Raw genomic sequence first — 27,301 nt, 5'->3', positions numbered from 1 at the left:
TGTAACGTAAAGGCCTTTTCTGCTGCTTTGGGGGTTGTTATCGAAATAAAACTAGTAAACAAATACAACAAAGACAATCAGTCACCCATATGCATCATAACACAGATAGATAAGCCGTCGCGTACTCAATAGCGTTATATAAATATTTATATGAGTAATACGACTAATACAATACGTAACAAAAACCATCTTGTGCTATCATGAAAAAACTGCACCCAATCAACGAAGCAAACAAAAGGCAACGAAAAATGAATGGACGGAAGTTACGGCCGGCCATTCCAGCAAGACTTGAGATCACAGATGCTTGAATGCGTAATTCAGAATTTGAGCGCACCCCTTTACGCACCTACTGCGCTCGCAAACCTGACCTGTATAATTAAAAACATGTTTAGATGCTTGTTTGATACAACTGCCGCTACGGACTGTTTACTTCGTCCGAAATTGCTTGCCTATTCTGAACGCTTTGGTAAGTGGCTTGTGTTACGATCCAGCTCTTGATGGAGTCAGTTGTTTTCCCGTAAATGGCTGGAATAAGCGCTTTGCCACATCCGCGGCCAAATGACACTACGCCAGCTTGATAAAATTTCTCGCCATCGTAACACACCCTAGAGTAGAAAACAAATGTGTTTTGTTTTATTAAAACATTCATTGACGTACACACTGTGGCAGGAAAAATATCGCTTTCGTCCTTCTTTATCTATAATATTTTTACAAAGTCATTGCTTGTACAGAGTACTTGAAGTTTCAATAATTGATTTTGATCGGTTTCCACGTAGTTTGTAGGTTGTGCTTCAAACACTGCGTTACGTTGGAAATTACTTATGTAAACCAGTTCCGTGTAATGAATAGGTAAGTAGTGCTACGTACAAAGGCGATCCGCCATCTCCATAACAAGCATCAGTTTTCGACACTCCCCCAGCACAAAGTTGAGATGTGTCTAGTGAGACGAAAGACGGTTGGGCATCTGGTAGTAAGCGTGAATCTTTCATAGCGCTAGAACAGTCCTCGTTGGACACAACCGGAACTCCGGCGTAACGCAAAATTTCGGCATTGGGTCCAGCTGCGCAGCAAACTAGATCATTTGAAGTTAAATATCATCCAACTTAATGGTAAGTACGTCGCATTTTATTTTAATTAAAGGTCACTTCTGCATTACAAACCCAAATGTAAAATGTGCTTCTGTATTAAAGCGTTTTAATTCATTATGTTCACGAAGCCAGTTGAGCTGCACATACCTAATGAATAGGCATCCTGCTCGGTTTTGGCTTTAAAAGGATCCACGAGGCGGGTGGATCCATAACCAGAAACGATGCAGGTGTCGCCGTCGTCCGGTCCGTGATCATTCAAGCAGATCCGACAGACACAGGGCGAAGAAAAATCTATCGGAGTGCGCAGCTTCACCAGAGCGATGTCATAAGCCAATGTGCTGCGGTTGAAGTTTGGATGAATAATCGTTCGTTCGACGGACAGGGTTTGGACACATCCCAAAGGGTCAGCGCCCGTAGACGTCGGCCTGACGTCGATGTCGCCGACTCGCACTTTCAATTTAGTCAAATCACGCCTACGATTAATGCGTTCACATTTAATTGTTCATTCCCATTAAGAAATTTTTAAACAAGTGTGGTCCTGTGTGGATGACCTTTTATCGGTAACACACAGTAATGCGTATACTTATAGCAGCCTACTCACCCATCAACAACATGGGCAGCGGTGAGAATATACGATGGCGATATAATGGAACCTCCGGCTTTGTACACATTATCCATTATCAGTGCCGCCTACCACAGAACAATCAACATCAAGCAATTAATTACTTAGGCTAAATTTGAAAATTTCATAAATTAAGTACAAGTAGAAAATCCATGCATTTATAATTTGCGTTAGTACTTCACGTGATCCATATAATTTTACGTTATCAGAGTAGCGAGAAAATTATTTAGTTTTTGAAAATAATATGAGCATTTTTTGTGTTTATGTGCAAAAGTTGTACAAAATTCATCAAAACTTACCATCCAGCAAATTTCCCTTTCTTGTGCGACAACACTCGTCGTCACGCGCGCTTGTCTTTGTGAGCCGTCTCGTTTGCTTCGCCATTTCTTTAGCCGTGATTTCGAATTAGAACCCGACGTTATCAACTGGCGCAAGTCTCCTTCCTGTAGTACATGGGGAATTCCGCAGGAGTCGCTATTTGATGCTCGGGCTAGCCCGCGGTCGTATTTGGGCAGCAGCACACTGGCTGCAGTTGTGCCGGTTTGAACCGCTGTTTGACCTGTAGATACACAAATAAATAAGATAAATTACCGACTGTTTGAGTTTCTTGATTTATCTTCGGCCAGTTTACCGTTCTGTAAGAAACGGTTACCTGCGGTTGTGACGTGCTTAATTGGCGGCTACTTATACTTACTTCCTATGATATGCCTGCGAAGCTGCTATTTGTCATGGTATGCTATGGTTATGAGCAATACGCCCATATGGTTTACAAAAAAAATATGCAATTGAAATATAAATAAACCTCGGGCGAACTACGTGAGCAATAATGAAAGATTTACTGCTTTCGTGAAAACAAGACTCGCGTTTGCTGTCTGAATGTTTGTGTGATCAGGGAAATATATGACAGTTTCCATGCTGTGACCTGCAATTATGGTAAAATACGACATGTACGTGTCTGTAAACATTATGACTTCAGTAATTAAAAGAACACAATACAATCGCTCGTTAAGCAATGAATTTGAATTATGTATCCAAATTATTAGGGGTTCGTCTGTCTGTACTTATAGACAAAGTTAGCTGTTAACTGTTAACTTTTCAACCAGGTGACCACTCTATTTTATGTTAAGTAAATTTACAAATACTCAATGGTTTAATATTTACTTATAAAATTGTATTTGTTATTTTTCTACATTGCAGTGCTTGTACTCCAACTGCAAAGTATTTCGTGAACTTTGGCAGACCGCTTTCTACGCATAATAAATACAAAGTCCTCGTAATTAGCAACCAAGCGAAAAAGCCATCGCAAGCAAAGCACGCAGCGCAGCAGCATATTATCGCATCATTAAAGTGGATTACTCTTATGTGAACGAATTTAAATTCGTAGTTCCAAAATTGTTTTATTGAACCTTATTAACTGCCAACTCGCCGTAATAAATTCTGTAAGTCTCTATGCAGGCTTTATTTATTAGCAAGTGCTCAAAATTTCTGTAACAATTTTAGCAAAACATTACTGCGAAAATGACCAAAGCCAGCTTTGGACAACAACATTACAATATCTTTGGCATCGAACGAGACAGCAGTTTACAGTGAAAACAAAAAACGATTACTTAACAATAAAACTAACAAATGAATACAGCTAGTATACGCCAAGCTCAGATATTCACCCAAGAACGCTTCACAGCCAGGTTAGTTTTGCGCGCGCCGGATTAGACTCGACCTTTAGCGATCTAGCACTGTTAGTCGTTACATCAGTTGTCAATATACCGTAACGGGTGGCCGAGGATGTCGTGGTGAAGTATTCCTGGAACGTTTCCGGTAGGGTCTTGGCTGGTGCGGAAGGCGGGCCGACAGCGGCGAAGAATTTATCATCGTCCGCTGAAGCTGTGCCGGTTGTTGTCGTACTGACGGGTTTATCGGTGGTTCTGCTATCCGTTTTGTTGGCCCATGCATTTTTGAAGATCATTGAAGCGAGTGACGGGGACACCCGGATTGAGTTTGGATTGGGCGGGAGTGATAAAGGTGACGCAGTGGCATTTAATTTGTACGGCATCAGACTGGGCACTGTTGACTGGCTGTAGATGCCGGGATTGGGTAAGGTCACGGGTTTGAAGTTGTAACCTTTGTTGACTGAGTACGGTACATTCGGTGTTCCGTATGGTGATGAGTACAAGCCGTACGCATTGGCCACGGGGTTGTAATTATAGCCGGAATAAACATTGGGTGACTGGCCGTAAAGATTACCGTTATACTGCGACATCACTCCCGTCATGCCATAGTTACCATATCCGTACGGACTTGTACCGTAGTTACCGTAGCTGTTGTTGATGTACATCGGATTAGATTGATACGGCTGTCCGTAATTGTAATCCGATCCGTACACTGGTTGCGCATAGATGGACTGTGTTTTTACTGGTAACGCTGCAAGCGGTATAGTTTTGACTGACTGCGTTTTGACCGATTGGGCGCTGACGGGTTTGGCTCCCACCGGGCGGGTTTTGACCGATACTGCCGAGACCGACTGAGCGTTGGCCGGAGCGGCCCCAACAGACTGGGTAAAAACCGGTGCTGCGTCTGCCGACTCAACGTTGACCGGGATCTCGGAGAGTGTCGGCGTGGTCTCGGTGACGTTGGGACCGAAGATGGCGGAGGGACCGTAGACTGGTTGTGAGTACACCGGGCCGCTGTTGACTGGTGCCACGTTGACTGGCTCCGCGTTGACCTCTTCCACGTTGACTGGAGTTTGAGAGTATGACTGATTGGTTACCGACGAGTAAAGCGAGGTGGGACCGTATACGGACTGTGCATACACGGGCAGTACGGAGACTGGCTGCATGAAAACCGGCTGGGCTTTCACCTGGGACGTTTGGGCGTTGGCGGGAAATTGTGGGAACCATTGATACGGATTGTAGCTGGGTCCGTAGACGGATTGAGTGTACACTGGAACGGCCTGGACCGGCTGCACGAATACGGGTTTGGCGTCGACCGGGGATGCTCCAACGGATTGGCTGCTAACCGGCAGCGTTCCGACCGGCTGCATATTGACCGGTACGGCGTTAACGGATTGGGAGCCGACGGGCAGTGTCCCCACAGGTTGAGCACTAACCGGAACGGAAGATACCGACTGAGTGTACACTGGATTCGCTCCAACTGATTGAGCACTAACTCCAACAGCCGAGGTCTGTTGGCTGCCGACGGGAAGGACCGAGACGGACTGGGCGTTTACTGGCACTGCGGAAGCCGGTTGGGAATATATTGGGGATGTGCCAACAGATTGGACGTTGACGGGTTGAGCAGATGCTGATTGGCTGTACACTGGAGCGCTGACCGCTGCCTGGGCGCCCACTGGAATCGATGATACGGGCTGGCCGTACACGGGAGCGCTGGCCACCGACTGAGCACTGACCGGTGTGGCTGCCACTGACTGGCTGTACACCGGAGCAGCGGCCACCGATTGGGCGTTAACTGGACTGGCCGCTACGGGCTGGCTGAACACTGGAGCAGCGTTAACAGATTGTGCATACACTGGCACTCCAGCCACCACCTGCGAGCTAGCCGGGGCGGAAGCCACGGGCAGAGTAGCTACCGGCTGAGTGCCAACCGGTGCGGCAGCTACGGTTTGTTTGTTGACCGGCACGGTATTTACCGGCTGAGCATTGACCTGGCTGCCATAAGCGCCCTGGGCGGCGATCGTAGAACCATACGCGCTCTGGGCGTTCAGCGGTGTACCGTAGCTTGGCTGGGCGTTCAACGGAGCCCCGTTGGTGGGTTGGGCATTCAACGGAGCCCCGTTGGTGGGTTGGGCATTTAACGGAGCCCCGTTGGTGGGTTGGGCGTTAAGTGGAGCGCCATATGAAGGCTGGGCGTTGACTGGGCCGCCATAAGCTGGCTGGGCATTGGTGGGGGCGCCGTAGGTGGCTTGGGCGTTAGTCGGAACACCGTATGTCGGTTGTGCATTACCGGGGATACCGGACACTGGTTGACCGCCAAGGTACGTTGATGTCGCTTGCTGAGCATTAACCGGTCGATTGCCATAGAATGCTGGAACATCGTACGCAGTGCTAACAGCCCCATTCGGGACATTCTTTCCCCCGTAAGAATCCTGATTTCCACCTGAAGACGCTGGAGGCGCTTGGGCATAATTATAATTGTTGCTTGGCCTTTCCGCAGCAGTTCCATATCCTGATGTACCCTGTTGATTATATCCGGTATTGGTGTCAGTTTTATTCCCTTGGCCGACAGCTTCCGCGTAAACTGGCTGGACATATATCGGCAAGGATCCGTCAGGAGGCTGAGCTGCGCCGGGTCGCTTTTGCGGATAGCGCACATATAGCACTGCTCCCTGCAAAGTAAAAACAACCGTGACCTTTGAGTCAAATACGTACACGCATTTAAATTATTGTTATTATTATCACTCTACAGGAGCCAACTCCTTTCAAATGACTTACGTTGTTTTGACTATTGCCGTATCCCGGGCCAGCGTAAACGGACAGTGGTCCATAATAATCGTTATCTTTGTCTTTGTAGGAATCAGAGTACACCGATGCCCTGGTGGTTGTTGGTGCGTTGTAACTGTCATAATCATACGCTGACGGAGGTTTCGTATACGTCGCATAACTGTAATCACTGTAATCCGTTGGACTGGGCGCAGGACCTTTATATTTATTTAGCGGCTGATTATATCCCGGGTTGTTGTACGGGTTATTATAAGGAGATTGGCCGCTTCCGTACTGGCTGTTGGGCGAATATGATTGGTCGTAATACTGTCCGTTTCCGTTGTTATACGTCGGTATATAGTACGGCCTATTAAAAGGCGCATAATATCCCGGATTAAACGCGACACCATATCGTTTATCCGGAGGCGTGTTAGTATCGATTGCAGGGTTATTTGCCGAATTAGTCATCGCATCGGGTTTGTTGTTAGTCGTTAATACTGAGGAGGTCGGTGCACTGCCGGTTGACGCGTTCACATCAGCGGATAGGCCAGATCCCATTGGGTAAGGGGGATAGAACTGCACAGGAAGAGTAGGCCGGTTAGAATTTTGCGTACCGGAAGAGGGAATGCGCACCGACCTATCACTGTACTGGTCATTGGCATTCCCGTTTCCGTAGGAGTCATCGGGGTTGTCGTTGTACTTGTCTTTGATCTCATTATCCGCATTATACGGCGCATCATATCCATTGCTGGGAGGAGCTTGATACGACTGATCCGGACCCATCAGACTGTACACCGCGGCCTTACCCGGCGCCCGTTGGAAGCGTCGCACATCGTACGCATTGAGATTTGATTTCGGCGTCCATGGATTCGGTGCCGGTTGGGAATACACTGGTTGGTAATTGGGGCGTCCCCCCGGGCGGAGGGCATACGCATCGGGATTGGCGTAACCAGTTTGGGCGGGATAGTAGGCGGGGTTGTAGTATGGTTGTGCCGGTGTGGGTCTACTGTATCCGTTATATGGTGGGGTGGCCACAGGCGGTGGCGATGGTGCAGCGTAATCAGGCTTTGGCTGGCCGGAAGGCAGTTTATTGCCGTAGTCGTTATAGTTCTGCTGATCACTACCGTCAACAACATCAGCGTATACCGGCTGTACAACGAGAGGCAATTTTGGTGCGTTGGCCGGTGGCAGACCAACCGGTGGCGCAATCTGGGAAACTGGAGCCGGTACCGGTGGCGGGACGGGTGGCCTATATACCGACGGTCTCGGGGGCGGGCGGAAGACGATCGGTGGTGCCGGCAACGGGCTGACAAAGCCGCATGTCTCGGGTACGGTTCGGCAGCGAATAATTTTCGCTAGAATAATGTGTATCAACGGTGTGCCGAAGGATTGGACGATCTGCAACGTTACGGTTTGCACCGCTTCAATTAGAGGACTGTTTCGTGGGATCACCGCCATGTTGGCCGTCTGGCTAACAATATTCCCGAGATTCTGTAGCACTTTGTAATCCAGATTGGGATTGACCGATGACAGCTGATATAACGCTTTAATCAGTATGCCGACATGGCGTACAGTGGAGAACGTTGTGTATGCCGCGAGCGCTTTCTGTAGATTTTCCGTTGACCGCTGCAGTTCAACACGTAATGAGGGTGTATTAGCAATGGAATTCAGCAGCGGGGTCAGTGTGATTACATGCGAGGGCGTCAATGTCGGTGCTAACTGAAAATTCCCGATGAACCCGCCTAGACTAATCAGCACCGGTGCCGCCACATCTGTACCTTGCAACGCCTTTAAGTATATAAGAAACTGTGATGCTAGTGTGTTTAATTCAATAACCGGCACTCTATCGACAGTGGAGGGCGTAGTGACCGGCGGAGGTGGCGCGGCCGTCGTTACACTATTTCCGATGCGATCCAAAATGATCTGCAGTGCGTCCACCGTCTGCGTTATCGTCCGACTGCTGAACGGCAGGGCGCGTACCGCCGCCACGGCATACTGCAGTGCTTGGATCAGCATGGGCGATGGACTAGACGAGCTGACAGCTTGTGACAGCGCCCGCTGTACGGTGTCAATCACACTTTGCTGCATGCCCGGGGCCACTTTCAGCTGTGCTAACAGGGCTTGCAGGCCGTTGACCAGGGGCGTGCCGGAGCCGAATGGCACCCGATCGAGCAGCGGTTCGGGATAGTAGCTGCGACCGGCGGGTGGGGTGTCGTCATACGGAATATCCCGGTCATCTTGTACCGATGGTGGCGATGCCGGTGCGGTTTGCGCCTGGTTGGCGGAGGCATCTGGTTTGAGAAAATTAGCGGTGAGAAAGGAAACAATGTCCGCTTCATTAGCAGCGTCGGTGGCATCGACCGCGGCAGCAACCGACGACGCGGCTGCTACTGGATTGGGCGGTGACCAGCCCTTGTCGCCGCCGTACGATGTCAAGCCGGCTCCGAGTGGGGGCGGTGGATACGGCGGTGCCGCACCGTAGGGATCAGCGGAAGGTAGCGGTGGTGCCCCGCCATAGGGGGGCGGTACTGAATTATATGGGTTACCTGGAGGGACCGGTGGGACTGCGTTGTATGGGTTACCTGGAGGAACCGGTGGGACTGCATTATATGGATTGCCTGGTGGAACCGGTGGGACTGCATTGTAACCGCCGCCGGGTGGAATTCCATTATAAGCACCGCCTGGTGGCACAGGTGGTACGCCGTTGTAGCCGCCTCCAAATGGTGCATCGTACGGTTTACCGGGAGGAGGAATGTACGGACGTGGCCCCAGTCCATTGTCAAATGCCGGATAAGTTCCGGCAAAGGGTCGCGGCGGTAGCTTATACGGACGATACTTCGGTTGATTGTAGCCGGGATAGATCGGGTAAGAGAGGTTGAAATCGGAAAAGTTATACACGGTTGTCGAGTAGTTGACGTACGGCGGCATTTGTGCGTATACGGGAATGGCGTACACATTCGACATGATTGTTTTCAAGGTGGTAGCCGGTTCTACGTAAAAGTGACCTTTCAGTTCACAGTGCTTTTCAAAAAGTGTTATGATCATAAATTACGTTACCAAAGATTTCTGGTGACTACGTATACAGTGTATTAATACCTGTAGTGGTGTAATAAGAATAAGCGCCTCCATATCCGCCTCCCCCATAACCGCCTCCCCCGGACGGGTAACCACCTCCTCCGTAACCTCCGCCCCCGTAGCCACCACCTCCACCATAGCCTCCACCGCCGGGATAATTGGAATATATGGGATATCCACTGATGGCTTGCAGGTTAACAGCAACATTACCTACATTAAATTTATTATTAATTTGCATGTTATATAAAAAGTAGATCTTTAATAAAACTGTTTAAACTATTAGCGAGATGACATTCGTAACCTCTCAGGTAAGTCCATATTTTTCATGGTGCGCTTATAAAAACTGATCTATAACGAAACGGCTGTAATAGATGTGCAGTGTTGTACGTGTGCGTGTCGTCCTTAATTTAAATGTACTTTTGACGAAAAGTACAGTATCAACATCTTGAAATTTAATGATTCGGTATCGCTGCGCGGTTAAAAGTAAAAGACACAGAATTGTGCGAGTGGGACTAACCAGACGGTGAGGATATCACAGCAGCCTGTCGATCCTGCGGCGTGTCCGACGATGCGGCCGCCTTGGAGGCCGGTGCAGCGGCGTCAGGGTCCGGAGCAAAGACCAGCTTGGTTTGTGCGGCGGCCGGTGCATTCTGGTAGCAGCAAGTTCCTACAGCATCATCACCAATGCGGAAGTTAGACAAGCATGTTCTTCTCAAAACGACAACGTTCTGATATCATTAGCGCCGGTGATTGATGCGTTATTATGCCGATTATGATATGTCATCATTATATTGGGCTCTAAACTATCAGCAGTACTTTGCTCTTACAATTAGAACCTTCTCATGGTTAACCACTTTTGTCCGTTTTCATATCGATCTCGCGATCGATAAAAAGCAGCTTGCAATTATTGTCATTATTACACTCGTGCGGTTTGCTTTTCCAGAACCCGAAATCGTGATCTTTGCTTTAAATCTCCATAACATTACATATAAAAAATTTTTTATTAAGAGTCTAAACACGTCCAAATATTTGGTTTTATGATACTGTGACAATACCCATGATTTATCGCCTTACATTTTAAAAATATAGCCCAATTATAAACAATTGTTTTTTTCAGATGCATTATGACCGTGGTCAACTCATTAAAAATCGATCAAGCTATTCAAACCTCAATGGACGGTTTGACTTGGATATGTTGATTTTATGCTTCGATGCTTGCGTACGATAGTTTATTGGAACATAATAGCTTCATTATCAAAAACTGAATTGTAAGCGCTGTAGCGATCAGCATGACAGCATTGTGGCCATTTGATTGCAACAAAGCCGTTATGTTGTTATCCGATCAATCACTTTCGCTTTCATTGCCGAACAATGCATATATATGATTTGCACAAGTGTTTGTTCCACACCGTGGTCATTTTCATTTTTGCCACAACATGAATATGTAGAAACTACAGGAAAACTCTTTTTGGCGTCCAAACAAATTTTAATTTGCGCTTTTCCACATAATACTTGAACACAGGAAGGCATGAATACATTTTTTTCAGGAAAACACTTATTAAGTTATAAAAGTGTGCTAGTTAACAACACTTCGTCTGCGTACGAATGTTTATAATCCACGTATATGTGCATACTTTTATATATGTATGCATATCAGCATATCTACGGTATATGCACAAATTACGCTAATACTTATGAATACAATGACAAATAGTTGATTAAGGTGTCTACAAATAGTATTATGCAAACCGACTTATCTGTACATACTCTGTACATAATCAAAAATTTTTTGGGTTTATTTTGATTATATTTTTAAGACCAAAATTTCGTAATCTTAATTTGTGAATGTTCTTAGTAATTAGAAGAATTCAGATTTTAAATTGCAGCAAGTCATCGACCAGTGCTCCAACACAACACGGGCATTTACTTACGGCTCCCGGGGGCAAAAGACGAGTTCAGAAAATGTAAACACAATAACGAATTAGAAAAAATTAATCAGGATCATATATAAGAGTAAATGTAAATATCGTTTCGAAGCTACCGACTCCCGTCCACGGTTAATTAGAGAATAATCTGAATCAACAAGGAATCGACATAAACAAGGCAAAATGAGATTAGAAGTCCATATAAAGTTGTCTGAGATTATCCGCTACGATCAGGCAAGTACTATTAATTTTGTACGTAGCCAAGTCCCAACAATTTCACCAAGTTGTGGTGAAACTTCTTCACCTTGAATTTGCTAACAGTATCATAAAGTTAAACTTTTTAAAAGGACCGAACTTTTTTGATAAAAATACTAAGTTATTTGTCTTCAATAGTAGGGAACAGTCGACTCTTCAACAACTTCAGTCTGTACAAGCGTAGCATAAATTTGCGACTTTCCTAATCAGGCTATCACAATGAACTGGGCGCGGCACCTATCCAGCTATTGGCTTTGCATCAGCAAAACAAACAACAAATTGTAACGAACCAAACAAAGAAACCGCCCTAAATTGCTAACTGAGAATGGTGCATCTGTCACATACCCATTCGATACTAAACGTCGGCGTAGTAATAGCCGACAATTTCCATTTAACATTCATTGTCATACTCATATCTGACATGGTGCAGTTATAAACCATGCTGTTGTCGTTACCCTACTTATTCACTATGTATTACATATGTGACTTTCTTGTCAAAAGACAATTCTCTCATTGTTGCCATTTTCATTTATAATATTCGTTGCTTGTATCTGTAAATATCTTTTATAAACCTTTAAATATTTGAAGATACAGTATATGTATTTGTCTATTATATCTTCTTCTTTTTCTGTATATCTTTTTATGTATGTACACTTCTTTATCTATATGTCCTTTTATATTCTTTTGCCCATCCGGGTTTTAGAAAAACAGTTGACTCTCTTTGAACACACTGACTGCGATTCTGCTTACCGGCAATATTGGAACTATTCAAATAATGATCCAGCGTGGAGAAGCCACAGGCAGCCACATTGGTCTGCGACATAAACCCGGCCGGACAGTCATCCGGTCCGCCCGGCGCACACACCGTAACAAAATCATCCTTGCACTGTACATTGGCATACTTGGCGGACGGATCCACTGCCCCGCTGACTAATACTATCAGGATGTGCACAATAATCACAGATAATATCATTTCCGCATCGCCTGGACGCCGGATCTTATCCATAACCGCACATTGCAGGCGGCGTCAGGGAGAAACCGGGTGTGTATGTATGTATTCCCTTTATCTTCAATTACTCCGGCTAACGACGAAGATTCTGTAAAAAAATTTAATCTCAAAAAAGTAAGTCAAGAGAAAGTGACAAGCAAGAGTCAAGTGTCACGGAGTCAATGGACAAAACGATGATGAGTGCCGGAGAGGAATTAAAAACTCTGAAAAACATACATACACGGATACTTACACATCGGCACGGAATATGCTCAAGGGCGCAAAAGAATCTCTAATGTCTTCTTTCAAATTATGAATTGCAACGTAGTATACGCGCAGTGTCGCTAATTCACTGACAGCCTCATTAATCCAACTAAGATTTCCGCCAGACCGTTTTGTTGGAGAATTTATACCAAAATCGGTAAAAAATTTTCTAGTGTACAGATAATGTAGGATGAATCTGGCAGTTGCCGACCGGTATCAGCGGTTGTAAAAATAATGCGCCTTTTTAATTCTGCTTTCGACTGGCTCCCGCCCATTGCTCATTAAAAGTGCATGAAGACGATGAATGAGTAGGTAATCTGTGATCATAAAATTTTATTGGCCGTTGATGGTCCGCACAGGAGTTGGATGATGCGGATTCTGTATCGAAAATGCAGATGTCTGCACAATATCAATTGTCTGGTTTGCGCGGGCTGTGGGTGGATAGTTCTGCTTAAAAAAGCGAAAATGCAAAATCATGCTAGGGTCGTATGTTTATAATATTCGCCAAATGCGAAAACAATGGCGAGTTTCAGAAAATCATTAACCGCAGATTGTTGGTATTACGAGAGGAAGCACGGCCGGATGGGTGGGTGCACAAGATGTATCTAACAAAGTCGGCCAAGAATATGCAACATAATTATAGTCATACGGGGTCATGGCCACCCATTAGTGTTCAGTTTCGGTTTCATGCAGAGATGCCTAATTAAGTGATTTACCGCGTTTGGTTTGTACCTAAAATAACAAAATGCGCAGTGATGAATTATATACGGGAAGAAATTTTAATGATTATCATAGATATCTTCGGACACAGAAAAGAAAGTTCAAATTACGGTAAAGACGACCGCTTAGTACATCATCTTTTTTCTATGATTGGAAGTATCTCTCTTTACACTTCAGTTCTTTTTATATCTGATAATTTGGTCACTCTCCCGAGTAAACTACACGCAAGAAAAGGTCACCAGGTGAATCTCCGATGGACAGTGTAAGCACATTATTTATTACCCGGTTCTATTTGAGAAAATAACGTTCATGTTTCTTCATCCAAAAGATGTCCACGGAATGGGTGTTTCTTGAATTCCAAATCGCCGTTGCTTAGTTCATAGACCACGTATCTTTAGACGTAAAAATGTACATAAAAACGGGCTCCATATGTCTTAGTAAAGCACGCCAAAAAATTGCTTACCGTAGAACCGCGATATAAGAATAGGCATAACTATCTGTATACTGCCTTTTTTATTTAAGTTTACTTTTTAAAATCGATACACGGGCAATGAAACAGTATCTTGTTTTTTGCTCTTGAGTAGGTTACTAGAGAAAATAACATATATTATAAAAAAGAAGGCATAATTACTCGTCCGAATGCACTTCTAAAATTCACAAAACTAGTAAATACGGAGCTTGTCGCTAAACGTTTTTAGCATGGCACTGTTATTATTTATTTAACGAATTAAACAAATAAAATACCAAAATATTTAGAACGGAGGGTTGATAACGATCAATTAATTGCTACGTGTGCATTTTGGTTCACAAACTTGAAAGCAGTACTGCATGCTGAACGGGTGCATTTAAATTTTAATGGTAAGTACTGTACTAATACAGATACATGGTATATCGAAATATATGCTCGCATGTGCTCATAATACAAAATACTAAAAATATACTGCAAGCAATAAACTCATCGTAAGTGCATTGTTCACGATTTTATCCTTCCAGTGCAGGTTTTAATGATGCACAGCACGGGAATTGTAAGTGTACTAGCGGTGTCTTTTCATAAACCCGGCCCTGCGCTGTGCGCAATCCGTGACCTTACGAATACTTCCCTCATATAAAACTGCAAATTGCAAACAGTTCGTTGCACTCAAACTTTCAGAAACCACAAAAAAGGTTCATGGTATTGTCTAACAATAGGGGTCTAGCTGCACAGATGCGTCATCGAAAACGGTACTATCTGTTTAATGGTGCAATTGCACTAAAGTGCAGAGCATGTACTTACTCGTGAAAGAAATTACAATATACAGTACTAAGGCACGAATGAAGATTTTAAATTCAGGAACTTTGTCTTTACTCAGTGTAATATCACAGCATTTAATTATGACCGCTTCGTGAAGTGTACGTATGTAACTGTCGACGTATGGATATGACTTTTATTTTCTGAGCTGCCCGACGCCCTGCCCAGAACATGTACTGTATTGTACAAGAGCAAGCAATGCACTAAAGAAGACACTAATTTTTAGCCTTTTTCTTGCTTCCGATATTTTACTGTGAGTATTAATTTTATCTTCCCGGATTTTTTACTGGCTCTCGTGAACTCTAACTGTGAAAAAATTAGGAACTGGTCGACGCGGGCATTTTTGTTAAGTGGAAGGAAATATGACATACTCTGTTTGACCTGAAAAATTAACAATATAATAACTACATGTCGGAATTACAGGTTATTACTGAGCTTGTGGTCAGACTATTATTTGCATAGTTTATCCGCTACATACACTGATTGCGAAGGCAGCAGGCATGCAATATACGAGTACAGACATAAAAATAATTCCACCTTATTATAACGAAATTTGCAGTTGCATCTGCATACATTCGCCCGCGAATGCGTCGCTTTAACTCGTTCAAACTGACGTAGCATAACTAGGATCAACTAGTAAACGATCGAGTCTGGCATATTGATGCGGACATTTCCGATGCGGCTTTGTTTTATGAGTTCATCCGTACCGACCGTGATCGAAAAATTTGACACACCGTTCTGTCAACATCACTCACTTTGCTGTGCAGGACTGCTGATCAGTTGCTGACAACCTAAATTATGGCATGTGTGGTCGGTTATAACTGATACGGTACTTATATTTAAAATATTTAAAACCAAATAAAAAACATCGCATCGAGGATGTACTTCGTACATTTGAAGACCAAACGGTGTTATTTTTGTAAGATTTTTTGTTTTTATTTTTGTAAGAGCTATTTTCATTTCACTTTGATCACGTTTTTTTTTCACGTCCATCAAAAGTGTTGTTCATATACGTCTAACGTGCAGGACGTACGTACGATCGAAAAAAAGATACCCATAACAAAAAACTGCTCGGACCTGCTTTCGATCAAGGGCGTACAAAAATCGGCTTTCCCCAGCTCCACCATTGAAAATTCTGAGTATTCAGTTTTATGCAAAATTCTTACAAATAGTTTGAAAACGCAGTATAATTGTAAATTTGGGGCGATTGTTGGAAGACCTTTTTGTAAAAGTCTGTATCATATAATAATAAACAGATCTTGCGCTAAAAGTGAAAAACTTGACATCGTTATCCGTGAAAAAAGTCAAAAAAACATAAGCAGTTCAATTTCAAAACTTGATGGATGAAACTTACTCATTTTGACGAATACAGACTTGACAGACATAACTTGCGGACGGTGTCCGTGTATTACCGTAGAAGCATATATGTTAATGTTGACCAGTTGCGCAAGTGCCTATCTGTATATTATCTGTATCCGCTACGGTAACTCACTCGGTCGCCCATTGTAACTTGCATCCTGGTCTATAATTGCATATATATACCTCCCTTGCAAATGGGTTATGCTAGCAGTGTTCCGTTTTACAAATTTTTTGGTTTACACACGATACAATTTTATATCGTACAAAAATGGCGAAGCTTTTACTTGCGTGCTTACTCATAGCGACAGCCGGTAAGTGTAAATCCCTGATGATAGTTCGTTGATCTCGCAGTGGTAGTTGTTTGTTTAGGTTATTTTTCAACTTCCAGCAGTATTCAATTGGTAACTTTATATAGGATTTCTGTGCCGTCGCATCACAATTTATCTTTTCAAGGCTTAGTACACCAGAAATTATTTTTATTTAAAAACTAAGAAAATCTAGTAACCTTTTAAAGTTGTCGAGACTATTGAAGGCAATACGATACCTTGATATAACGCAGAAAGGGTGACCTTTGAGCAGCCGATTTTGAGATGTACAGTACGTGTTGATTTGCAGTGGTTTGCATTAGCGCAACCAAGGGCTCCGGATCCGGCAACAAAGAGAACAGTCGGCCCGGCAGCAGCAGCGGTGATAAAGGCAAGTCTAACGTGCCGACCCTGACCAAGCTGTGCATCGATGAAGTTGCCCACCAGATGGTTCCCAAATTCGCCGAAAAGTACCAGGCCGTTGTAAAGGGCATCCTCTATCCTCACGACAAGGCGCACGCCAGGGACCGAGTCGATGAAGAAGTCAAGCATATCCTGGATACTCATTATCACGTTCCCCCCGGAGCGATCAACGAGCTGGTGAAGACCATCCGGGAACATGCGGAAAAGCTGAAGAACCCCGAGAAACGCAAACATGTTGAGGATCCCGTTGACCCCAAAGTACTCGGCATGGTTCCACGATGCATCAAGAAGCCCAAGGCATGAGTGTATTGCCACTGCGTTTGCTTTGGAAGTTGTCTTTATACTTTGCGGATTTTTAAAGTTTTGTGGCCCTGTATATATGTATATTTATACTTTTAAGACACTATTGTTTTTACTTGCCAGTAATGATTGATACGGCTGTCGACTTTTGTCGGTTGCCAGTTCTGACATGCAAAATGAACGACGAATAAATTGATAAATATATAAAACATGCGGAGAACTAAAATGATCTGACGTTTCTAAAGTGCACGTACATCTAGGATAGACGTAATGTACTATAAGTTACATGGTAAAATCTGTGTACATTTAACATCTCCCCTTCCTTAAAAAGTGCAGTGCATATTTAATGCATAAGACACATGTCTGCCTCTTTAATCCACGATATTTTTGACGGCTACTTATTTAGAGATATGTTCATATGTCGCGTTTCTTAGATAACAAGCAAAATGACGCATGTTGTGGCTGATCTTTTAAAAGTTGACGTTTTTGCTGGAATATGTGCTTCTGCGCCTGCAAGACGCGCCGGTTCCCAGTGAGGCGATCAGTAACGAATTGTTAAAAATGCAAGCGTAACTGGCACGACCATAATTACTTGAACTGAAATTTCTTATTGAACTATGCCCGTACCAAAAAATTTAAAAAAATGTTTAAGCAATACTCATTAGCGACCGAAGCGTACCTCTTACATTCCGCTATATATACACGAGTACGTCAACAATTTTTGTACAGAATCTTATACAGACTAATAAATTTTATGGTCACTGTGCACGCCGCGTAATATATCGCAGTAACGGTCTATCGAAGGAGAGCTAGTGACAGACGGGCTGAGAAGGGCGGGGAAATGGGTCCCATTGTGGAGAATTTTCTAGTCGAGAGAAGCCGGTACCTAATACCTATCACTGTTTTTAAAGCGGACCAACGCTGATCAGATCATCAGCAGGAAGTTTCAAATTTTGATTCATCTCGCCCCATGGAGCGAATTCGGAATTTCATTCATACAGTCGTCCGGTGCCGAGGAAATGTTACTTGACCGGAAGCAAAGCCTGCGAGTCTTGTAGATGCCACCCGATGGTGAGCGTACTGTGCATCCGCAGTCTATGGGCTGAAATACGAAAACAGTGCAACTCATCTTCAAACTTCAAAATTTTTCAGTATTTACATTTAACTCTTCCTCAGCTAGTCTTCGGCAGCATCGGATAGTGATGCATAAGGAAGAGAGATTTGAGTGGCTTTCCAAAGCCCATCGCCGGCGGAACGCTACGGCCAGTGCTGAAGGGAAGAAAACGGGATACATTCCACCGCAGAAATTTAAACATTACACGGAGTTTCCCTATTTAAATTCTGCGAGGAATGCCAGCAGGGATTCGTCCGCCGGAGAATGATGTCCCACCATTTCACGGTGCGGCATCCGGAGCGCTCTCTGGAATCTGTGCCGCAGTTAGCCTTGTCCACGTGCACGGTGCAGCAGATATGAACTACGAAGGCAAAGCAATGAAATGCGATAGTTGTGTACGTGATTTTCTCTTCCGTTTTCATAACTTTAATTGTTGACTGTAAAAATCCCTGTTTATAGTGTTGTTGTGAGTTGAACGCAGCGTCTGTGTTTTCTGTGAAATTCCGACCTTTTCTGTGATGTTTGTAGACAACTTCGGGTAAATACTGCTTTCGAGCAGAAGATAATTATATTAAACGCTATCTTCTGAAAAACACCTTAAGGTGTCTGAGGCGAATAATCTAATTAACGGGTGTGTCACCGTATGCCGACGTACTCATAGAATTATTACAATTAGTATATCGTAAACATACAGCTTTTTCTTGCTCGCTAAATGTGAGTTACAGTAGCGATCCACCATCCCCGTAACAAGCGTCGCGCTGAGACAGTTAACATTAGCTTTCTGGTAATCACAGTACTAGTAGGAAAACTAGGAATACTGTACGATAATTATGTCCGAGTGGCGCTCAGATAATTTTAATTCTGGGTATGATTTCGATGGAGTAACAGTTTAATATAGTACAAGACTGTACTGTAACTTTTATAAATTTCTCTGGTATCTGTTTATATGAAAAGTTGTAAACCTGCTCATAATTTATTTGCTGAGATACCGCTATTTACGTTGGTATACAGTAATTACTTGTAATTGCGTGTCGATAGTATGTGCCATAGTGCACATACGGTGATAACACAGAGATTTTTCTTACACAACTTTCATACATGCAAACCATGGAGAAACTGCAAATTAACGGAAAATGAAAACGAAACATGTCGGCGACCAGCGCTTCCAACATTTCTATACATAATGAATAATAAAAAAACTATTCAGTAGTTACCTGCTACAATTATAACAATTAACGCCTATGGGACATCATATCTGTCACGTTTGAGCCAAAATGTACAACAGGATATCCGCTGCATTGTACGACACAATTACTGAAAGGAAGAAAAACACACGGTCTTGTAGGGCGGTCCGTCCGCAGGTGCGTGTTACGGCCTGCCGGTGACGATTTCTGTTGTTATCCAAGGTGCTGCTGCTGTGACGCTGCCGTATACGGCGGCCATCAGGGCTTTGCCGCAACCGCGTCCATAGGACACAACACCGGCTTGGTAGAAGCTCTTTCCATTAAAGCAAACCCTAAATACAAAAGGTCACTTGTTACTGCTAACAGTCAAATCCTTCAATGATTCGATCTGGTTCAAAGTCGAATTGCAAAAAGGTCACTCAGGGGTAACCAAGAGCTCTCTCGTTTCTGACCTATATTTGTGAACACGTATATTTGCTGGAAAGGTCACTGTATAACAATTAAATAGATTCATTTTGTGCCTTATTGTGTGCATTTTGGTCCTGTGTTTTGCTTTTATGGTTCATTTAACTGTTATACCGATGTAGAATTATAAACCATTTTTTCTGTGATCGCAAAAGGTGACTTACAGTGGCGATCCACCATCGCCGTAACAAGCATCGCGCTGTGAAATTCCTCCCGCACACAGCTGTGTATCGTCCAACACACCGAATGGAGCCTTGAGTTTTGGCGCTAACCGTTCGTTCTTGAAGGCAGCCGAGCATACATCGTTGGCGACAATGGGAATGCCGGCATAACGGAGGATCTCAGCATTAGGTCCCGCTGCAACCATCCCCAGTTACTTTAAAAAAACAATGAAATACACATGCCGGCAAAGACTTACACAGGGCGAAGGCATCCTCTTCCGTCTTGGTCTTGCTGGGGTCGACCACCCGGGTGGAACCGAAACCGGAAACAACACAGGTCTCGCCTTCCTGGGGTCCTTCTTCTTGCAGGCAGATCTTGCACACACAGGGCGAGTTCATGTTCAGCGGCTGTTTCAGACGGATCAGGCCGACATCGTTCGACAGGGTCTTGCGATCAAAATCAGGGTGCAAAATAATCTTGTCTACGCCCACATCCTGGATGCAGCCGGGTCGTTCATCGCGATCCAGGGAGTTCTGACGGACGTCCACATCACCGACACGGATGCGCAGGCGCGAAATGTCACGGCTAAGGAAATATGCGTTTTACGATGTTAAACTCCATTTGAAAACATAATATTATATCGTATTTACCCATCGATTTCGTGTGCAGCGGTCAAGACGAACCACTCGGATACAATGGAAGCACCGGATTGGTATTTGCCATCGAGCAGGATAGCGGCCTACAGAGCACACCGAAAAGGAATTATTAGGTTGGATGACCTTTTATTGCGTGCACCGAAAACATACCATCCAGCAGACTTCCATATCCTTGGCGACCATGCTGTTGGTGATGCGCGCTTCACGCTGGTTGGCGGCGCGTTTCGATCGGTAGATGTTGGCACGAGAGCTCTTTTGTCCGTTGGCAATCAAGAATGCAATATCTCCCTGTTGGCTGGCGTGGGGAATACCGCAGGTATCCAAATCCTTGGTCATGGGGAACATGGATTCGGCGTTGTTTCCGGTCATGGCTGGTACCATCGGCTGCGGTGCGACGGCTGGTGGGACGACAACATTTCCGGGTTGGCCTGTTAAAGGTCACGCTGCAAGTATACTGTTACGTAAGCGACTCGGCACCGAACATACCGTTCATGTTCGCGTCGATGCTGATGCGGTTGGGAGCGTTAGCCTCGCGGGTGCCGGTGCTCGATCCGTAGCTGCTACCTCCGTACCCTCCTGGAGTGGGCTGCGAAGGTGTAGGCTGGGCCGGGGTAGGACTGGCTCCATAACCTCCGGGAGTTGGGCTGGATCCATAGCCGCCCGGTGTGGGTTGGGAAGGTGTGGGCTGGGCGGGGGTAGGACTAGCTCCATATCCGCCTGGTGTTGGCTGCGAAGGCGTCGGGCTGGATCCATAACCACCGGGCGTCGGTTGCGAAGGCGTGGGGCTCGATCCATAACCACCGGGGGTCGGTTGCGATGGAGTAGGCTGCGACGGCGTCGGGCTGGCTCCATAACCTCCCGGCGTTGGGCTGGATCCGTAGCCACCGGGTGTCGGTTGTGAGGGTGTAGGTTGGGCTGGGGTAGGGCTAGCTCCATAGCCACCTGGTGTCGGTTGCGAAGGCGTTGGGCTTGATCCATATCCGCCTGGTGTCGGTTGCGAAGGAGTCGGACTCGATCCATAGCCGCCGGGTGTTGGCTGCGAAGGGGTGGGGCTTGAACCATATCCGCCGGGTGTCGGTTGCATTGGAGTGGGCGAGTTTCCGTAAGACGTCGGTGAGGAACCATAGCCGCTACCGCCGACGGAGGTACCGCCCATACTGCCGGTACTGCCACCCTGCAAACGGATATTGTTTAAAAAGCTATTTAACTCGACCGGAAGTATGTCGATTTACCGGTGACGCCACCATGTTGGAGGAAGCCGGTGCGACATATACATTCCCATATGAGGACATAGTGGTGGGGGCTACTGTTGCCCTGGTGGTGGTTGTGGTCATTGTGGTCGTTGTCGTGGTCACGGCTTGAGTAGGCGCTGTAGTGACTGCTGGTGTGGGCGCAACTGTAGGTGCCATTGTAGGTGCCATTGTTGGCGCCATGGTTGGTGCCATGGTTGGTCCCATAGTAGGTGCCATGGTAGGCGCCATGGTCGGAGCGCTGGTCACGTAACTGCCGTATGATCCCATCTGGGCTGGACCGTAGCTGGCCGATCCCGGGCTGCTGCCATAGCTACCGCTGCTGCCGCCGCTGCTACCACTGCTACCGGATGAACCCTATAAAACCAATATTAATGGTAAATCACCAGGAGGAAATTCTATCTGATCATTATTCAACAGCGGCCCATCATTTCTTGCCAGGATTGACCCCGATGTGTGCGCGGTGAACGTGTGCGGTGTGTCTCTTAGACAATACCCAGATCCTCAACGCAGCAGATATTTATAAAAAAAATAAAATTTGATCCGACCGTGATTTTATTAAATATCACTTTGTGATTCATATTATAGCTTTTGCTGTGCGTGGGACAGGTATGCTTTTTTGGTTCGTATGGGCCGCTGTTGAGAATATGGGTATCATCCATAAAACACAACCAACCGAGTTAACATAGTACGGCAACACTGGATACTGCGGTAGTCCGGATGGATAGCCATACTGATAGGCGCTCATGTTGGACGCCGGCAGAGAAATCGAGACACCCTACAAAGACAAACAATAAAGGTCAATCGTTTGCAGTCATTACCACATAATTTTAGTGACCTTACCGTTGATCCGGTTCCACCCGGTGCGGTCGCCAAGACCGGATAGATGGGCAGGAAAGGAGGATAGTTCTGTACTGTGTTGTTCACCGCGCTAATCGGGGTCAGACCCTGGTTGACCACGAGGGAGGGAGCATTATTCGATACGCTGCCCATCGAACCCGTTGACCCGGATGTACCACTCGAAGAGCCGTAGCTCGACGAGCCGTAACTAGTACTCGGGGTCATGGAGCTCGGGGACGGTGAGCCGTAGCTGGTGCTCGGGGACGGTGAGCCGTAGCTGGTGCTCGGGGTCATCGTGCCCGGGGTCGGTGAGCTGGGGCTCGCCGGCGACGAGCCATAGCTCGTGCTCGGGGTCATCGAGCTAGGTGAGGGGGATGGGGAACCGTACGACGAACTAACGGGACTTGCCGAGTAACTCGATGGGGATGACGGAGACGACGGCGATCCTGGGATCTGATAGTAGGTCATCACCGATGAGCTCGGTCCGGGTGAGACGGTGGTTGCGCTGGTGCTGGGCGTGGAGGAGCCACACGAGCAGGACAACGGCAAGCAAACCGACACGCCACTAACGCGGCAGTTGATGACCTTTGCCAAAATCATCTGGTTCAGCGGTGTCTGGTAGGACTGTGCGACGTAGCGGGTAATCTCGCGGACGCTGTCGTTCAGGAAGTTGCTGCCCGGGATGGAGGTCAGACCGGCGGTCTGGGCCACCATGGCGCCCAGTCCGTTAAAGACGGTCGGGTCCAGACCGAGGTTGGTGGCCGACAGTTGGTAGAGGGTCTGCAGCAGAGACACGGTGTTGCCGTTGGCGTTGTACGTGCTGTATGCACTTAAACCGGACTGCAAGTTCTTGGTGGACTGCAGCAGCACGCTCGGCAGACCGGATGTTGCGGCGATCGACGTCAGAATAGTGTTCAGGGTGGCGACGCGGCAGGGTGTCAGCACCGGCGAATTTTCATACTGCACTTTAAAGGCGCCGAGATTGTTCAGCGTCGTGCTGTCCACAGCGGTGTTCTGCAAGGCATTGAAGAACAACCGGAACTGCGGTACCAAGTTCGGCAGGGAGAGGGCATAGCATCCAGCGGACGGTGTCGACGAGGTGGTGGTCACTCCGGGCGCGGCGGTCGTTGCCGATGTGCTGCTACCGCAGTTCAGACCTGCAAGGATACTGTTGATGGAGGTGATGGTCGCCCCGACTGCCGCATTCAGACCGGAAATGGCGGAGACGGCGGCGGTGGCGGATTGGACGGTGGACTGCACCTGGGTGGTGCATCCCGGAGTGTTCAGAACCAGGATCAGCGCGTTCTGGAGCTGATTGATGACCGTGGTCGAAACCAGCGTGGAACCGACCACCTGCGCGAGGAGGCTCTGGAGGGCGTTCGCCAACGGGGTGCTGCTGCCGAAGACGGCCACGTTCATGGCCGGTGGGTATGGGTTAAACAGACTACCGTTGGGGACGGGAATACTGGTCAGCTGCAGAAGCGGAGGATAGGCCAGAGCACTGGGGTTGTAAACGACCGTGCCGCTGGTGCCGGTTGACCCTGTTGAGCCGGTGGATCCGGTTGACCCGGTCGATCCGGTGCCGGTGCTGGAACCGTAGGAAGATCCGTATGAGGTCGAGGGTGATGAAGGAGACGATCCGTACGATGTGGATGGCGACGATGGCGAGGACGGCGAGCTGTACTGCCGACCAGCAGCAGCGTACAGGGAGCGTCCGTACGACGAAGTGGGGGATGGGGTGGCGCCCGGAGTGGGGCTGGGCGTGGGGCTGGGGCTCGGGCTGTAGCTGTAGGAAGAGGATGGGCTAGATGGTGACGATGGTGAGGATGGAGTCATGCTATAACTGCTGCCGTAGCTGCTGCCCATGCCGGTGGAAGTTCCGGTGCCGGTACTGCCCGTGCCGGTGGAGCTGGAACCGCTGCTAATAGCATACGGATACTGAGCATACACCGGGTAGGCGATGATTTGCGGAGTAAGGATGGTCTGTGCCGTGGAATTGGACGAGGTCGATGCCCCTGTAGTGAAAACAATGCTTATAGGCACAGCTGTATAATTTTGTGCAAACACGTAATCGCCTTACCGGTTGTGGTGGTAGCCGATGTATCCGCCAGTTTGTAGCAGCATGTTCCTGAACAACAACAGATTTAGTGGATTAGTAGCGCGTGATGATTTTGTCTTCTTACCGGCAAGATTGCTCGTATTGAGGTAGTGGTTAAGAGTTGCGAATCCGCATACTCCGACGTTAGTCTGGGAGGAATAGCCGATCGGACAGGCGTCCGGTCCATCTGGTGCGCAAACCGTTAGGTAGCCTCGTTTGCATTGTATGTCGAGGATTGTTTCTCCCACAACAACTGCAATGTTGGGAATGATTAGTAACGTCACTACCTTGCTGCTTTAACCTTCATACAATACGCAGATTTTCATCTGCTTGCATTTACAAAGAACGCGGTTTTTATTACGATTTCAGCTGGTTAATAAATAAATCGGAACCGCTAGCCTCTATAATTCTTTGTTTAATTGCTAATTATTATTTTATCACAGCAGCGGTATGAATTATTTCTTGAAGACGTTACGCAGTACAATTTTGTACGCCGACAATACAATATATCAGCGACGGTACAACATTAGTTGAAGTGCACACAAAGTAAAATAAAAATATATTTTAATAAAACCTGTCCTGTAAGCTACAAAGCTAGGCATTTTTAGGTAAGCCAGATACTTCAATAAATTTTAGTTTACAATGGGTTATTGTATAAAGGTTTCCGACATTCAAAAAATTACTGCTAACTGTTCGTGTTAGACTCAAATCAGTATTGTAATATTGTTGATATAAAACATGCCAAATTTGTCATTAGTGGGCTTACAGGGAAAGAGGGAACGTTTTTCACGGGCGAGTGCCACATCCTCGTGGTCGGGCGTGGACAATACTGGCACAGAGCAAATGAGGAAGACAATGAGATCTGATAGATGTGGACGTAGCATGGTTCCGATTGGGCAGGTGTGGGAAGGGGGACGGTGGCGCCAACCAGTTGGCGTTTCCGGTCTGACCGACCACAGAGATGCAAATGTGCAGCCGCAGCACAATCAAGTCAACACCAACCGTACAATAGTCCCTGTGTAATCCTAAACCATATGCAACCGCGCTGCAGTATAATCACGAATGAATAAAAAGAGAGAGCGGCGGCGGCGTCACTCGGATCTCTTCTCTTGTCTGATAATTACCGGCCCCGAATCCTTATGTAATTATATCCGAGAGATATATACACACACACAGCTCAGCCTCCGATTCATCAGCAGGCGAAATTCTGTCGCGAGCAGCTAAGATGATGATGATTTCTTTCCACCTCGACAACGTACCGCATCACCATCCTCAATTAGCACTGTTACCTTTCAATCACACTACACGACAATGGCACATCCTCCGCTGTATAATTTTTGCTGGGGTTTGTATATATAAAACCGCCGGCTTAACGATTGATGATTGGAGAAACGGTACGTTAAGGAAGCTGTGTGCCGATATATAAGCCGGCACATGAATCCGCTGCACGCTGTGGCGGAGGCCATGGGTCAGAAGGTTACGCATCGATGGCTGTAGGGCGATACATATATACTCGTGTGTATATGCAGTCAAAAGAAGCCTCTCGAGATCTACCGCGATGGATCCTCGCACAGAGATGCGGTACTCGTAGTAGCGAATATGTTCCGTCGTCCTCTGCGGTAACTATATAATCATTACACTTATTTTGTTTTTTCGTTGTTTGTCTTCACTGACTGTGGGGTAAACACAAAAGACAGCTGCAGACGGCTGATGAAGTTCTGGTTGCGATACATCTGTTGTCACACATTTCGGGCAGTTCACTGTACTCACATATTTCGCTAATTTATATAGCGCATAACGAACTTGTCGGAAGCTGCTGTCCGATTGGCAGCTCATCAAAAACTAGGCCTCTGCATAAAATCGCCGGTATCATTTGGCTCTGGCGCAAAAATTAGCATCTTTACTGCAGTAATTAAAAAATTAATTAAAGGCACTTCGTTCGGCTATTAAGGCTTCTTAAGATCAAGGCTAAAAACTGTTCACATTACCGGCTTAATTGTTCTGTATTGCCGTTATTCACTTTATTGTGTGAAAATTGCCAGACACTGAATCGCTTCAGATTGTACTGCCGGAAGCAAGAGCTTATACATTTCGCAAGTTCCGCGTAATTAAGTGTACGCAATACAAACTAGACTCACGTTTAGTTTTAATGAAGGCTAGTAATAATACGTGAAATCCAAGTTCGTTGCATTGGTGAACTAGTGATCTCCTAGTTTGACTGTCACAAAAGCAGCAGCCATAAAGAATATCTTTGCTAGTGGCAAATATCTTTGCCGATTGTTACTTAGTAGTAGTCTCGGGTGCCTTGCAACAACTTTCTCACGGCGGGATCTTATATAGAGAAAATGTCATCTCCGCATATTGTTGCAAGAATTGTTTGTCGCAGGCGTTTAAGTCAGTGGTCATTACGACAAAACAAAATACACCACGCTTTTATGGTTGCACGTTAGTACGTACGTACTGCGTAAGACGATCTTCTGTTTTCCG

At 46.2% G+C, this 27,301-nt stretch overlaps 3 protein-coding genes across 4 annotated transcripts; 1 reads left to right on the top strand and 2 right to left on the bottom strand.

Moving 5' to 3' along the window:
* Positions 1-38: 38 nt before the first annotated feature.
* On the bottom strand, positions 39-12,442 carry LOC129587078 (uncharacterized). The gene is made up of 11 exons (XM_055480661.1): positions 12,149-12,442; positions 9,736-9,885; positions 9,240-9,428; positions 6,156-9,133; positions 3,475-6,049; positions 2,010-2,269; positions 1,690-1,778; positions 1,236-1,561; positions 868-1,060; positions 431-605; positions 39-368 (listed from the first exon to the last, which is right to left on the bottom strand). Exons 1-11 carry the CDS (start codon positions 12,402-12,404, stop codon positions 339-341), a joined length of 7,221 nt encoding a protein of 2,406 aa, XP_055336636.1. The 5' UTR covers positions 12,405-12,442; the 3' UTR covers positions 39-338.
* A 3,797-nt stretch (positions 12,443-16,239) lies between these two features.
* Positions 16,240-17,143, top strand: LOC129587195 (uncharacterized). The gene is made up of 2 exons (XM_055480815.1): positions 16,240-16,328; positions 16,633-17,143. Exons 1-2 carry the CDS (start codon positions 16,286-16,288, stop codon positions 17,046-17,048), a joined length of 459 nt encoding a protein of 152 aa, XP_055336790.1. The 5' UTR covers positions 16,240-16,285; the 3' UTR covers positions 17,049-17,143.
* A 2,080-nt stretch (positions 17,144-19,223) lies between these two features.
* Positions 19,224-26,207, bottom strand: LOC129587206 (mucin-2-like). Of its 2 annotated transcripts, XM_055480830.1 has the most exons (12): positions 25,581-26,207; positions 24,900-25,067; positions 24,797-24,844; positions 22,720-24,731; positions 22,553-22,654; positions 21,859-22,233; positions 21,113-21,800; positions 20,777-21,054; positions 20,621-20,709; positions 20,227-20,555; positions 19,973-20,165; positions 19,224-19,675 (listed from the first exon to the last, which is right to left on the bottom strand). In XM_055480830.1, exons 1-12 carry the CDS (start codon positions 25,696-25,698, stop codon positions 19,528-19,530), a joined length of 4,548 nt encoding a protein of 1,515 aa, XP_055336805.1. In that variant the 5' UTR covers positions 25,699-26,207; the 3' UTR covers positions 19,224-19,527. The 2 variants fall into 2 exon arrangements, with proteins under 2 accessions (XP_055336805.1, XP_055336806.1); XM_055480831.1 differs by lacking the exon at positions 22,553-22,654 and having other exon boundaries at positions 23,125-24,731; positions 25,581-26,206.
* Positions 26,208-27,301: the final 1,094 nt, after the last annotated feature.

This window comes from Paramacrobiotus metropolitanus, unplaced genomic scaffold (assembly GCF_019649055.1).
Source record: "Paramacrobiotus metropolitanus isolate TYO unplaced genomic scaffold, Prichtersi_v1.0 Parri_scaffold0000023, whole genome shotgun sequence".
NCBI classification, from domain to species: Eukaryota; Metazoa; Tardigrada; class Eutardigrada; order Parachela; family Macrobiotidae; genus Paramacrobiotus; species Paramacrobiotus metropolitanus.
Note: the sequence above shows the minus strand (reverse complement) of the source record. Positions and strands in the feature narration are given on the sequence as shown.